The sequence below is a fragment of the Centruroides sculpturatus genome, unplaced genomic scaffold, assembly GCF_000671375.1.
Source record: "Centruroides sculpturatus isolate CEXI.00-Female unplaced genomic scaffold, Cexi_2.0 scaffold689, whole genome shotgun sequence".
Lineage (NCBI taxonomy): Eukaryota > Metazoa > Arthropoda > Arachnida > Scorpiones > Buthidae > Centruroides > Centruroides sculpturatus.
Window position 1 is genome coordinate 1 of NW_019384971.1, and position 15,388 is coordinate 15,388.

General features: G+C 30.6%; 1 protein-coding gene and 1 long non-coding RNA gene across 2 annotated transcripts in view; both read right to left on the reverse strand.

Moving 5' to 3' along the window:
• Positions 1-1,067: 1,067 nt before the first annotated feature.
• On the reverse strand, positions 1,068-3,474 carry LOC111632613. The gene is made up of 2 exons (XR_002757895.1): positions 3,195-3,474; positions 1,068-1,382 (listed from the first exon to the last, which is right to left on the reverse strand). It is a non-coding gene; the product is annotated as an uncharacterized LOC111632613 (long non-coding RNA).
• Positions 3,475-9,505: 6,031 nt separating this feature from the next.
• The window catches only part of LOC111632620 (NACHT, LRR and PYD domains-containing protein 10-like), a 10,818-nt gene continuing 4,935 nt past the window's right edge, over positions 9,506-15,388 (reverse strand). The window contains exons 2-5 of the mRNA XM_023377110.1: positions 14,144-14,211; positions 13,957-14,056; positions 13,601-13,729; positions 9,506-11,812 (exon numbers count right to left, since the gene is read on the reverse strand). Coding sequence (XP_023232878.1) covers positions 9,951-11,812; positions 13,601-13,729; position 13,957 — 1,992 coding nt within the window. The 5' untranslated portion in view covers positions 13,958-14,056; positions 14,144-14,211 and the 3' untranslated portion in view covers positions 9,506-9,950. The remainder of the gene's footprint in view (positions 11,813-13,600; positions 13,730-13,956; positions 14,057-14,143; positions 14,212-15,388) is intronic.

Below are 15,388 nucleotides of genomic sequence, written 5' to 3' on the forward strand. Positions count from 1 at the left end.
TTTACTTTAGATAAGTATTTGCCTTTCAGAAAATTCAATTTCATAATCCTAAATTAATGAAAACTGAAACCTATTGTATGAATTTTTTAAGTTACTGTAAATATTTTCACAATTAAACAATTTACGTAATTTTTAATGTGGTAAATTAATTACAAATATTTATTCTCAGCACAAAAGAACACTGAAATTAAAATTATAATGATGTTTTCTTTTGTATTTTTATTGTAAAGACACGCACTTACCATTCCTTTCTTCATCTTCTTTTTTTACGCAACTTGCATTCGGTTCTTCAAAATGAATTTCTATTCTCGGTCCAATATGAACTTCTGTACAGTTCTTCAGCATCACCGGATATTGATTACCATTTTCCACTGAAATTATTATCCAATCAATATATTTTTATCTAATTATCTTGTAATTCGGTTAAATGATAATGAAAATAGTGCGCGTGAAACTATTTAATATATATAATAATAATTTTCTGCAATAATTTTCAGCTAATAATTTACTTGAATAATCATGAAATAATAGTTTTGTCACAGAACAATTTTCCATAATTTAAATTACAATAAAATGCATTTTTCGGACTTATTTTGCAACTTGTTTGTAATTAACTCAGCAAGAGAAAGCAGTTTTGGTGATATACGAGGTTTCCTCAGGAATGTAGACTGCCGCAAGGAAGCTGCCGTGTTTAATTTTGTCATTCCTAGCTGCCGGATCGAGAAGTTGAGAATTTCGCAGTTGCTTAAAAGCTTGTTCTGCAAGGAGATCCATAGATCCTCTTCCTACTGTAAATAAAGCGATTGAAATTATCACACCGGGCGGATGATCTACTCTACTGGTATCTGTGTCCTGTGACCGGAGGGGCGGCACCTCTTTAGTGCCTCGTTTTGCACGGAAGCCAAGACGTCGTTTTGATTCTGATTATTCAGCGTAGTAACGGTAAAAAACTGGAGTTGTTTTAGTTAATTGATTAGTAAGTTCTCTCTCCTCTCTCTGTCTCACTCACTCACTTTCTCTGTTTTTCTTTCTCGTGCTCTTTCTTCTTGTGTAATTGAATTTCTTCTCTGTGTTTCTCTTTCTCTCTCTCTTTCCCCTCACTTTCAGTCTCTTTCCTTTCTATAGTTTTCACTTCTTTAGTTGTCAAAAAATGGCTTAAACTTCTCTTAAAACTACAAATTAAGTTCTAACGACCAAAATCCATTATTGGTCTTAGCATTCAGAAAGAAAACGTTTCAAATCTTAATAAATATCTGCAAATAATTGAGCTGTTTTGAAGTTAAGACACCACTTAAATATTTTTTATTACTTTTTCTTTATAATTTCTAATCTTGATTGTGACGAATGCAAAATTAAATTAGAAAATCGTTTCTTCTCTTTTCCTGTACAGATATAAATGGGATAAATTAAATGAGGATATATCAAATACACCAGCAAAATGAATTGCATCAGCCTAGTATTTTTAAATAATAAAATTTACTTTTCAATTAACAGTTATAAGCAGAAATAACCAACATTTGTCCTAACATTATTAAAAAAATTTTATATATATGTTCATACTCTGTTATCAAATATCGTATATATCTGTAAAATATTTTATTATAAATTACAAATAGAGAATTTCTAGTAATGCTAATATATTTTTGAAATGGGAAACCAAACGTTTTTATTGTTCATAATTTTCGATATTGGGGTGCGCGTGAAGGGATTTTCTGCTGTTTTCATTCACATTCCCCATATAAAGAAAGATCAAGTTTGTTCTTTCAGGTGTGTGACTCAGATGCCATTATTCTGCACCAGAAACTGGCCGAAATTGTTTTTTATATCGTGTCACTCATGGTCTGCATAATGCTAATACATACGCCAGTGTTATCAGTTCAGAAACACGATTTCGCATTTTATACATTTCATACAGATTATTTCTAGATTAGTAAAACAGTTAATCTTTTTCTACTTGTAGAATTTATTATCAATAAGTTACGTAACCTCTAATTCAAATAGCAGCAAATTACACTCCTCCATGTCGACTGGTAAAAAAAGGATTTTCTTATAACACTTTTTCACTGTACGATACGTTTTCATATATTTAGAATATGCCAAAATTCACCTAATTCCATTAGTTATTTTGCCTTAGTTTCTCTCCTGCAGTCTAAGCGGCTATCCTACTGTCAACCCCATCATGACAGAAATTATAGAATATTGGTATGTTGCTGGTAGTATCATTCTACACGCGCAGTTATCCTGCCCTAGCCCCTACCAGCAGGATACCTTGTTGTTCATAAATTCATTAAACTTCTATGAGTGTATACGTTTCGAATGCACTTCATTAGCCCTATTTTGTTTACTACAAGAGAGATAATAAAACCATTCAATTCAAAATATGTTTTACTTTAGATAAGTATTTGCCTTTCAGAAAATTCAATTTCATAATCCTAAATTAATGAAAACTGAAACCTATTGTATGAATTTTTTAAGTTACTGTAAATATTTTCACAATTAAACAATTTACGTAATTTTTAATGTGGTAAATTAATTACAAATATTTATTCTCAGCACAAAAGAACACTGAAATTAAAATTATAATGATGTTTTCTTTTGTATTTTTATTGTAAAGACACGCACTTACCATTCCTTTCTTCATCTTCTTTTTTTACGCAACTTGCATTCGGTTCTTCAAAATGAATTTCTATTCTCGGTCCAATATGAACTTCTGTACAGTTCTTCAGCATCACCGGATATTGATTACCATTTTCCACTGAAATTATTATCCAATCAATATATTTTTATCTAATTATCTTGTAATTCGGTTAAATGATAATGAAAATAGTGCGCGTGAAACTATTTAATATATATAATAATAATTTTCTGCAATAATTTTCAGCTAATAATTTACTTGAATAATCATGAAATAATAGTTTTGTCACAGAACAATTTTCCATAATTTAAATTACAATAAAATGCATTTTTCGGACNATAATTTAAAATACACGATCCATGACGAAATCAACTTTTTATACACATACAAAACAGATCGTACCTGTGTATTTTATGCTTATTAAATGGCACGCGCACTCAAAATAGTCTAACACCCTTGGTATAGCATATAAATAATTTATTAATTTTTAAATATTTTTACTTTATAAATTACTTTCGAAAGATATCGTTTAATAAAATCATTTAAAAAAATATCTTACTTTATGGAAGTGAAGTTTCCTGCCGTACCCAATTTCTGTGTTAACATTTCATACAATTAATAAACATGGCGTACGAAACCTGTTAATCCACTCAAATAGAGATAGAGTGCTTCATCTATCAGTAAATTGGAACAATACGAAGTGTTTTAAATAATAACAGCTACTCAATAACCTGTAACATCAGTCCGAAAATGTAATGATTACAAAGGTATAACTATAATCCTTCCTATTAAACCAGCAGTTGTAGTAACTGCAGGCAAACACTACACAGAGACATTAAAGGAAGTAGTTTTACGTAATTCTAAAAGGAAAACTGTTGAATTGTTTTTACCGTTAACTGCTGCCATCTTTTGACAATGTTTTGTATTTAATATATTAAATCGTTTAGTATGATTCATGCAAAGTATTAGAGTTTTAGTTATAGTATTAAACTCAGATTTAGTTAATCTTATCAAATAGGATTTATTCCATTAGATAGGGTCAACTGGGTAACATTCGAGAGCGTTATCTCTTATATAAGACGATTTTAAAGTTTTCCTGTCTGAAATAAATCAAAACGTTCAGTAAATTTTGTTTTGAAACTAAGATTTAATACATAATAATAACAGCCATTTGCATTAAAGTAATTTTATGGAATTATTATTTTCACTCCTTTGACTACGAAATTAATACACAAGGTTAAAATTTCAACACGCTTATAGCTTATTTAGTATTTACCATTATTTAGTTATATCTTTAGAAAATTTTAATAATAGATGGTAGTAGTTAACAGTAAAACCTCCCAAGTTTAAAATACAGTTATCATTTAGAAATGCGTAATACTACTACTTTTAATGTCTGAGTGTAGTGTTTGCCTGCATTTACTACGGTTAGATCGAGATGGCCAATTGCTAGTTTGACAGGAAGGAAGTGATTATACAGGTATACATTTCTACTCACTATATTTTCGAGTAATGTAACCGATAACCGAGCAACTAGTATTATTTAAAACACTTCGGATTGTCCAATCGAAGATACATTTAATCTCGTAATGTCAGGTCACCGAAGTTAGTGATAATGCCGATGTATATGTGTGTTACTCGAATGGAGTAAAATGTGCATTTCGTACTCCATGTTTATCAATTGTATGAGATGTTAAGAAAAAACTGGGAGGTGAGATGAAACTTTACGAATTTACTTCACTTCGGGAAAGTAAGATATTTTTCTTATTTTTTAAAATGAATTCATTACACTATATTATATTTTAAACGATCGAAATTTACTCGCGTGTGAACGTTATGAGAACATTTTTGGGATGTACTAGATTAGAACATTACAGGAATACAATACGGGATAAATTGGGAGTAGAATATATAGAGGATTAGACAGAGGCTTATCGGAAGAAATTGTTATAACAAATCTCCGAACTGATTTTTATAACCGACCAAAAGTAAACGTGACAAAAGATGTGGGTCGAACAGAGATACGTTCGAAACTGAGTGATAGAAAAAAAGGACATGAGATTCCGAAGATGGATTGTTGCATTACGATAATGAGGACGATTTTTCTTCACTTGTATAGGTGTAACTGCAACTGCAACATTTGTGATGCAGTTGTCGAAGAGACATGTTACGTAAAGAATTCGTTTTACGCTCGTAATGAATTTACAATTTTTGAGAGTAACTTTGTTAACATTCACTACGTACTGTACACTCGTTTTCGTTAACACTTCGCTCAGCATTGATGCTAGCATTTGGAATTAAACAAGGGTTTATAAAAAATACTGTATTGATAAAAAATGCAAATATCGCTCAAAGAACATAAAATGCAATTCGAAATATCACAGTTTTTGTAAAAATAAGTAACTTTGCAACATTCTTGATTCTCATAAAAATAGTGATTTATTAATAATAGTTCTGTTGTTTCAGTTTCAGGTGAATTGTTTGTAAATTGTCATACCCTTTAATATCTCTTTGAATATATTTTCATTTTGTGTCATTCCATACGTTGCCTGTCAAGTAATACTATACATTATTCTTTTGTAATTAGTCTACAGTATAGTTTATACAAAGTTAAATTAACAATATAAACTGTATTTAATATTAATGCATTACTGTAACGTGTTGTCGTTTAAGGAAGCATTCTGATTATTTAGATTTACTATATACATTACTATATTCTGCATTAATTTGTGTTCTATTTACTCCTAATTTCGCGGGATAGAAAGAGAGAGTTGACATAAATATCTGTAGAGTTAGTTCCTTTGTAGATACATGTCAGAAGAAATGCGTATTTATTTAATTGAATCAAACATTCTCAGTACGATAAGAGGAAGCAGAATCTTCTCAAGGTAACAAAGGGCTTTCTGACTAAATTGGTCTGCTATCTTTTTTGACCATTGGTTTCGTCTTTTCTCTGAGTTGGCATGTAAAATCGGATGGACCGACCTGAAATTTCTTTCCTATTTTTCTGGGAAGAGATGTCGTTCGAAAGAAAGTGTGTCACTAATGGGATCTTGCTACTTTCTTTTCTATTCTCCCAGATTTATGCTTTTCGTTAAACTTTATTTAACAGGTTATTTACATAAAATATATGAAATTATCAAAATTTCAAAAATAGTATCTCGTGCAGTGCTTAAGTTGTTTAAACCTAAAAGTGGAAATTACATATTCTATCTCACAGATTCTGTAAATTGTCAGGGAAATTCCCTAATGTTAAGCATTAGATATGATACTTTATTATTAATAAAATATCTCTTATATACTGTATACATATTTTACATAAAAATAAGCAGAAAATATACAATATGAGGGCCCGGACTTGAAAAAATGTTAAAGGATATGATTATATCTTTTACCCCGGAGTAACTTCTCTTCCAAGGTGACGCATCTTCCGAATGTGTCACCACGAACTTCACGACCGAAATCCATCTATTTCTCTTAACCTTTAACATTACCAAAGATGGGCATGATTAAAAAGCGGGACGACCCCCAAAATAAAAGAGAAATCCCGGTGACGAGAAGGCCATTCGTCGTCATCGGGAGTTCATTACCACCTCGTCGCAGATCAAGGATTTCGTCGTACTTCAACATTATTTACCAGTTCTGCGCTGTTAATAACAAAATACCCAGAATAATTTTGCAAAAAAAATGTCAAAATTACCTGCGCTAATTGAATAATAAATGAATGGGTGATCGGTTTTTGATTAGATACGTTCTATCAAAGTACTTTCAACATTATAAAGTGATGTCACTGAATTTACCGATGGTGTTGAGGCAGTCACGCGCTACTATTGTAAACAGAGACATTTATTTCTCGTGTCATATTTTCAATTGTATGAAAAGTTAATACAAAAATCGGATACGGCAGGAACTTTACTACTTCAGTTCACATTAAGAAAGTAAGATTTTTTTTCGATATTTTTTAAAATGAAATTATTAAATAAAATAAAATAAAATAAAATAAAATAAAATTATTAATCTAAAAATTATTCTATTATCAGCGATTTTTACTTACCGGCCTGTTATAACAAAAGAAAAGTATGGCGATCAGGCAAAATTAACCCGCATATTTTTACATTTCGACACTTAGGACAGCTTGAACGTCGAGAAATGCCAAAACATTTGGCAGTAATTTCTGTATGTATCGATTTCAGTGTCTGTTAGGCACAATTATGTTCACCCTGTTTGAAGCTTAATAACTCTTGTGTTTTCTGTCGAAAATTATTGAAATTTTACCGGAAGGTTTGTTTATCAGGGTGATTGAATTCATTACATTTTGGTGGCAGAAGAGGACGGGAAAGAATCGGGATGGGCGTATCTCTAGAAGGGTCGGACGTAATCACAATTTTACTCGTTATTAGCATTTAGAATTCTTTATAAAACCCATTCCTACCCTCAACCTTAAGCGTTTTGCCATTTTATAATAGTTTAAAATATAAAGATGTTTTTTAAACAAAATATAATAACAAATGGCGCCACCAAATTTTTAAATGTTGCTGGTTTATTTAAACTAATTTCTCATAATGGACCCGTAAGGCTGTGAGTAAGAATATTAAATGTAGATTAAACAATACATTAAGAGACACGGATTATACTTATCGAGAAATATTATTATTACTGTTGTTTTTACAAGAGGTATACCATATTAATTTACAGTTTCGAATATACCGCAACCCACATTCTGTTATTTGCCTTGTTATAAAGTTGTGAGGCTTCCGGGGTGAAATTTTTTTCATCCCGGAAGTATGCCTAAAAAAGAAGAAACTTCATGTGTGTACATGAAAATTTAAACTGCTTTATACAATCGTTTATATTTACTTTATGGCTAAAGTTATATTCAAGTGTTATAGTAAGGTAAATACGTCAATAGATTTCAAATGAAACGAACGAATGTGTCAAACGTTTATATTTTATACAGAAGTAATTGAGGTTGAATTAGAGAAATAGCAGAAGCAGAAGGTCCAAGTGAGGAGAATAGTGTCGTTAATTAAAAACAAGTTGCAAATGTAAGTTGGCTAAATATATTTAGTTTTAATCTAAATTATAGGTTTACTTAAAGTAAATTATATTAAATTACAATGATAATTTCATAATGACTTAAAAGTTTTGTTTAATTTCGTGCAAGAAACAGAAATATGTAACTTCGTAATTATTAGATTTTTAATATAAGAAATTATTTACAAGCACTAAAATTTAAGTAGGGTAAATCAGAGTTTCATGATGAGTACGTGTAATTAATACATAAACTGAAAATAATCTGCACTTATAAATATTTTTTATTACATAAAAGTTAGGTTTGCTCTGTCTGCTGTTTACGTGCATTTGCTTTAAAAACAGGCGAATAGATGGAATGTTTCTCTTTCTTACTTAAAAATTCTTTACTCATGTTTACGTCTATTGCAGCCTCGAACATCTAAGTTAATATTAGCAGACGAATTTTGTTTATTGCATTTAATATTTCGTGTATTTTAATAATAAATTAAACTGTAATCTGTCAAAAATAACAGATCAGGTTCTGATACCGAGGCCAGTCATCATGCCCTGTTTACCAACTGACCAACACTTGTAAGGGTGAGATTATGATTTAGCAAAAAATTATATGTTGTTTTATGAAATCTATTGATATTTTTCAAGAATCATTATTACGTCGCTTTGATTTTCTGTTATGATAAGAAAAAATTCAAGCAAGGAGTTATGCAACTATTTCGTCTTTGGTGAGATAATATTTTAAAATTAACATTTGTATTATTAATCAAAACAAATAAGTAAAATCGTACGTAGAGACATATGATATAAAAATTTTGTTATAAAAACTTCATTTATTATTGATTATTATAAAATAGCAAAGGACTTAATTTTGTAGGTATAAATAATTTTAATAAAACACTATAAATGCTAACAAGTGAAATCTTCAATGAGTCTGGCCTTTTGCGAGGTATGACAAATGTGCACTCTCTGTCTCTCTATCTCCTTGACCTTTCACAACCAAAATTTAATAGAATTAATGCCCCGTATATACAGGATATACAAATTACGTTTCTGTATTTTTGCCCCATCCTGAGATATTAAGTGAAATAGACACCAACACATACATTTGTTTGACTTGTTTGGGCTTTGGGAGTGTCGAAAAGTGAAGATTTGCAAAAACTCGGAGGGACAATTTGACACGATTCCCACTTTTATCTTGATATATATATACATAGTAGCCGAGAAAATTACAACAGTTCAGTCAGTTTATTTAAATAAAATTTATTTTTAAACTCACAGTTTCTAGAACTTTTATTCGCCATTTAACCCTGGTTTATCGTATAAGAATGATAAACTAAAAGTAATGTTGGTGTATACATGATTTCAATTGTTGATCTGTTGTAATTTCAAACGGTGTATGTTAAAATGATCCGTGTCGAAAATATGTTAAGCAAGTAAATTATTAGCCGAAACATAATAAACAAGTCTTTTTTATGAACTGTTAAATAATCAGATTATCCCGTATAATCGGCTTATGCTAAATTAAATGTATATTGTTCAATTGTTTTTGAGTGTTAAAGTGCATCACTTCCGGAGTTCTCTATCTCTGTTTTTCCCTCCTCTTTCTATAGGCTATTTACTGATCGTATTCGCCTTCGAAAGGTATCCTGTATACCTTGTCACAGATGGTTCAGATCCTATAAATTGAATTAAATTTTTTAATATTACTTTTATTCACAGTAAATTTTATATGTCGAATACATCTTACTACACGAAATGTAAATTTGATGGCATAAAAGTTGTTTAAAATATAAAATACCATTCAAATTTTCAAAAAACTTTATTAAGGTAAAAAAAATCCCGAAAAATTTCAAATTTGGTGACTTAATTCCTAATTTAATATAGGAACAGTATATTTCGCAATACAGTATTTGCAATAGCAAACGTTCGTGTTTACCGTACTGTTTAACAGACAATAGAAATTTCATTTCCATTTCTACCCTTAAATGGAACAATAATTCAATACACTACATTTTTTTTATTATTAAAAATCATGCCGCATGATTTGACCGTAAAACGACACTGAATAATGTGCATAAATATTTTGAAAATGAAAACAATTTAAAATTTAAAGTTTTTCGTGTACACAATTACATTTATTTAATATATACGCCTAATGTATTGTATGACGAGTGTGATATATTAAGCTTTCAGCCCCCATATCATTACATTGAACTTCGCCATTACATGAAAAATACATGTAATTTTTTAAATAGAGTTTATACTATTCTCTTATTTCAATACTCGTCTACATCATGACACATTTTGAGTTGTGTTTACTCGCAGATTTACATAGAATATGACGACGTATACTTTCGTATTGTTTCAAAGAAAGAATGTAACTGCCGGTAACTTTTAATTCGTCCCCAGTTTCTAATGCAACCAATTTTTCGCGTTTACTTACTTTTAATAATTTCCGCATGTCGTCAGATAAATTTAAATTGAAATTTACATTCGTGAATGTATCGAATGAATCATCCAAAGGTTTACTTACGCCAATAAGAAAAACGTCCACATTACTTGTGTCCATTTCATAATACAATTCGAGAATGCGTGAAATAGGTCCTCTGATGTCGTATATATTTTCCCTAGGCAATCTTTCAAGCGAGAGTATAAGATAAATCTTCATACTATGCTGTAAACTATCCTTAATTAAGTAGTAAATTGAGTAATTATGATCTTCAAAACGTCCACTGTCTCTCTCAAGGAAATAAAAATATATTTCTTTCAATTTACAGAACTTTAATAGTTCTTCTAAAGAACGACGATCTTTCCAAGAATAAAATATCACTTTTGCATGAGAACAAAATTGTTTCCAGTTCGTTCTCAGTTTCATTTGTTTGTGAACTTCAAGCATGAATTGAGGCTTAAACATTTCTTTCTCTACGTATGTTAAAAACCTTTCGGGTAAAGGTTCATCCTTATAAAATCCTAATAAAAATAAGAATTTCATACCAATTATACTATTTGCAGGTGAGATCATACATAGATTAGTAGATTGAAAACTAACGTACATTGATAATGCTGATAGAAATTCGGCAAATGTGCGATGTACAAACCTATATCGAATTATATTATCGCATTCAGAAAAGGAATCGAGAGTCAAAATATCAAGTCCGATAATAAAATTATATTCATCTTCATTTGGAAAATAATTCCTCAATCGTTCTGAGGTGATAAAGTGAACTTCTCCCAATTTCATTAGCAAATTTTCTCCCACAAAAAATTTTCCTCTTTTAAACTTGTTCTGCTGATTTGTTTTTCTAACATAACGTTCGGTTATGAGAGAAAATATTTGGATGTATAAATCTGTCATCTTTTCAATCTCTGTTATCTTTCCATTCTGATGAAGGCAACAAAACATGTGCAACATCAGAGGACATTCTGCCATTTTACTGTAAAACTCGTTTTCTTTCAGTACAGAATAAAGTATATACGCTTTACTCTTGTCTTCTCTGAACATTAATTGAATGTATTTTTCTTGGTATTCTGGAGAAAATCCTTCTATGGAAAACCTCATGTTCATATCTTCCCTGATGTCTTCTGCTGCTTCGGGTCGACTGGAAACCACAATCGTCGTTCGACGAGAAATAAAAAATGATTCCTCTCTTATAAATTTTAGAATTTTAGATTTATCTACAATCTCATCTAACCCATCCAAAATCACTAAAATATTCCGTTGTCTGTCTTGAAATTTCCAATCTTTATTAATTGACGAGTATACATGCATATTATCGAGTAATGCATCCTTTACACTTCTATCGCCTAATTCTCTTAAAATTACAATAAAAGTTAAATCAAAGTGTTTGAGGTAATTCGTGGTTGCCCAGTCGTACACAATTTTTTTACAAATAGTGGTTTTGCCATAACCGGGATCTCCTGTTACTAAAATAGTTTGGTGTCCATCTTGTTTTATAGAAAATATCTCATTTAAGCTTATTTTCTCTCCGCTTTTCTTGCCAAATAAATCTGCCTTTTCTACTCTCAATTCTATGAAATAATCCTTTAATGGAAAATCGTTCCTCTTGCCTTCCCACAAATAGGATCTCATGTAAGAAAAGTAGGTCTTGTATTTGTTTTTCAACATATGGCAGCAACTGTTGAACATTTCTAGAGGAGGAAAAAACAAAAAAAATTCATTATTTAATGAAATAACATGATAGCTTCTTTTAGTTTACTTTCAAATTAGGAATATTCAAAAATTTAATCCCTTTTTACTAAAAATTTCCAGTTAATACGAAGGGTATACCATATCATATGCCACTAATCATTCGAAATGAATTTTGTTCTTTCGCTGCTTCCTAGTAATAAGCATATGAAAATTCGCTTGAATCAGCCTTCATATTAGTTTGCTCACAATGTTATTTCGGAGTACAACTACAACGATAATTTGCCACTGCTATAAAAAATAACGTACAAAAATATTCCAGTCTCTCCTGATAGATTTCTTGAATGCCTAAAACAAAATCGTCAAAGAATTTTTTTATTTCCTATTTTCTCGTGTCAAGATATATAAAATTACAAAATGTTTCTTAAATTCGACTGATTGAATTTTGAGAACGAACTCAATTCTATTAGAAACTGCAAACAGCTTTTGATAGCGCATCGCCTTAATTAATGATTGAATGGGCACCATCCTACCGGTAGAGTAGATCATCTGCCGGGTTTGATAATTTCAATGGCATTATTGTACAGTATTGGAGTATATTAAAAAGACGACGTATATTTCGTCTTGTAAAAGAAGCTTTGAAGCAACAGCGAAATTCTCAATTTCGCCATCCAGCTGTTAGGAATCGCAGAATAAAACATGGCGGTTTCCTTTCAGCAAGCAGAGCACGTCTCGCCATCTATTTTCACACTTAAAAAATAGATAATCAGAGAAACAACTTTATTCCCTGGTAGTTCCTACTTGTATGGACCATCGACTCCAATCTCTCAGTTATAGAAATGTCAGTCAACGCGTGAAGCGACTTTGTGTTGTTTTCATTCACATTCCCCATATAAAGAAAGATCAAGTTTGTTCTCTCGGGTGTTTGACTCAGATACCATTATTCTGGACTAGAAACTGGCAGAAATTGTTTTTTTATATCGTGTCACTTAGGCTTGCATAATGCTAATACATACACCAGTGTTTTCAGTTCAGAAAAACGATTTCGCATTTTATACTCAGATTACATATTATTTCTGGATTAGTAGCAACAGCTCATCCTTTTCTACTTGTAGAATTTATTATCAATAAGTTATGTAATTACCTCGAATTCAAATAGCAGCAAATTACACTCCTCCATGTCAACTGATAAAAAAGGATTTTCTTATAACACTTTTTCACTGTACAATACGTTTTCATATATTTAGACTATGCAAAATTCACCCAATTCCATTAGTTATTTTGCCTTAGTTTCTCTCCTGCAATCTAAGCGGCTATCCAACTGTCAATCCCATCATCTGACAGAAATTATAGAAGATTGGTATATTGCTGGTAGTATCATTCTACACGCGCAGTTATCCTGCCCTAGCCCCTACCAGCAGGATAACTTGTTGTTCATAAATTCATTAAACTTCTATGAGTGTATACGTTTCGAATGCACTTCACTAGCCCTATTTTTTCTTTTGTTTACTACAAGAGAGATAATAAAACCATGCAATTGAAAATATGCTTTACTTTAGATAAGTATTTGCCTTTCAGAAAATTCTATTTTATAATTCTAAATTAATGAAAACTGAAACCTATTGTATGAATCCTTTAAGTTACTGTAAATATTTTCACAATTAAACAATTTACGTAATTTTTAATGTGGTAAATTAATTACAAATATTTATTCTAAGCACGAAAGAACAAAGAAATTAAAATAATAATTATGTTTCTTTTGTATTTTTATTGTAAAGACACGCACTTACCATTACTTTCTTCATCTTCTTTCTTTAAGCGACTTGCATTCGGTTCTTCAAAATTAATTTCTATTCTCGGTCCAATGTGAACTTCTGTACAGTTCTTCAGCATCACCGGATATTGATTACCATTCTCCACTAAAATTATTATCCAATCAATATATTTTTATCTAATTATCTTGTAAGTTTAACTTATGTTCAGTTAAATGATGATGAAAATAGTGCGCGTGGAACTATTTAATATGAAGAATTTTCTGCAAAAATTTTCAGCTAATAATTTACTTGAATAATCATGAAATAATAGTTTTGTCACAGAACAATTTTCCATCACTTAAATTACAATAAAATGCATTTTGCCGACTTACTTTCGCAACTTGTTTGTAATTAACTGGACAAACGACGACACTCTTCTCCCTATTTGAAACTTCTGCTTCTTCCATTTCTGTAATTGAACCTTAATAATTTCTGCGTAAAATATAAACATTGGATAAATTTCTTTGTTTCACTTCATTTTTATTAAAATATGATTTAAAAGTAAACATATAACTTTACCTTACTATAACACTTGAATATAACTCCAGGCATATAGGTCTTCATATGAAAGATGTAGTCGATTTCTCCTGCACCGATAGACATAATTTTTTTAATACTATGGTATTATTGAAATCTGTACGTAATGTATACATATAAAAGCTAAACAACTCTTACATCATATAAATGTACGTTTTATACATAAAAATTTAAGTAATATTATGCAAAATGTTTAAAAAATTTGAATTATCTCGCAAATTTTAAGCTTTCATTTTTTACCAGATCCATACGATTTTTGAAATATGAAAACACAGTGATTGTCAAAATCATTATACAGTAAACAAAATTATAGAAGCAACAAAAGGCAATTAATACTCTTCATGTAATGGCGTAACTTTTTCTCTTGTGAAAGTTCATTATACAGTGGTACCTCAGAATACGAACGCCCCAGCATACGAAATTTTCAGCATACGTCATGAAATTCGAACATATTTTTGCTTCACGATACGAACAAAAACTCACCATACGACGTTACATTTGTTCGCAGCGCCATTTTTTATTCACTTCTGTTCATTGGTCTCAGTCCGCGCGTTTGCTTCGTCGTGGAAGGATCTGGCTCGATAAAGGAAATCTTGAGGTATTATCAGAAAGTGACTGATTTTATTGAAAATAAACATTCCGAAAAGGTTCACACTGGCCGTATTGCTGCTCGGAGTAACGACGTTTGCCTAAGTCATTTTAGAAACATTTTAAAAAGTAGGCAAAGCCAAACCTCTTTGGATAGATATTTTATTAAGCGATCTCCATCCAGTGAAAGTGCTGGTAGAAGCGAAGGAAAGGAAGCAAAAAGCAGTGAATAAAAATTAAAAAATAAATAAAAAATAAAACAACACTAATTTTTAAAAATCTTTTCGAAGTTATTTTTAAGTTATTGTTACATTATGTTATGTAAGTTAAGTTTTTAGTATCATTTCCCTTCTCCCTCTCCTCCACCACCAGTTTACACCTCCACCGTCGTCTATCCTCAAAGGTAAAGTGCAAATAAAACTATATTTTTTTTATCAATTATTATTCTATTATGGTTATTTATACGTTTACAACTACAAAACGCATTTTTCAGTGTTTTCCTTACTACAGTTATTTTTTTTTAATGCACTACTTAGCTTTAATTTGAGTGTGTTTTTCGTGTTGGAACGAATTATTTGGTTTTACATGTAATCGTATGGGGAAAAATGATTCACCTTACGACATTTTCCCTCCATTAGA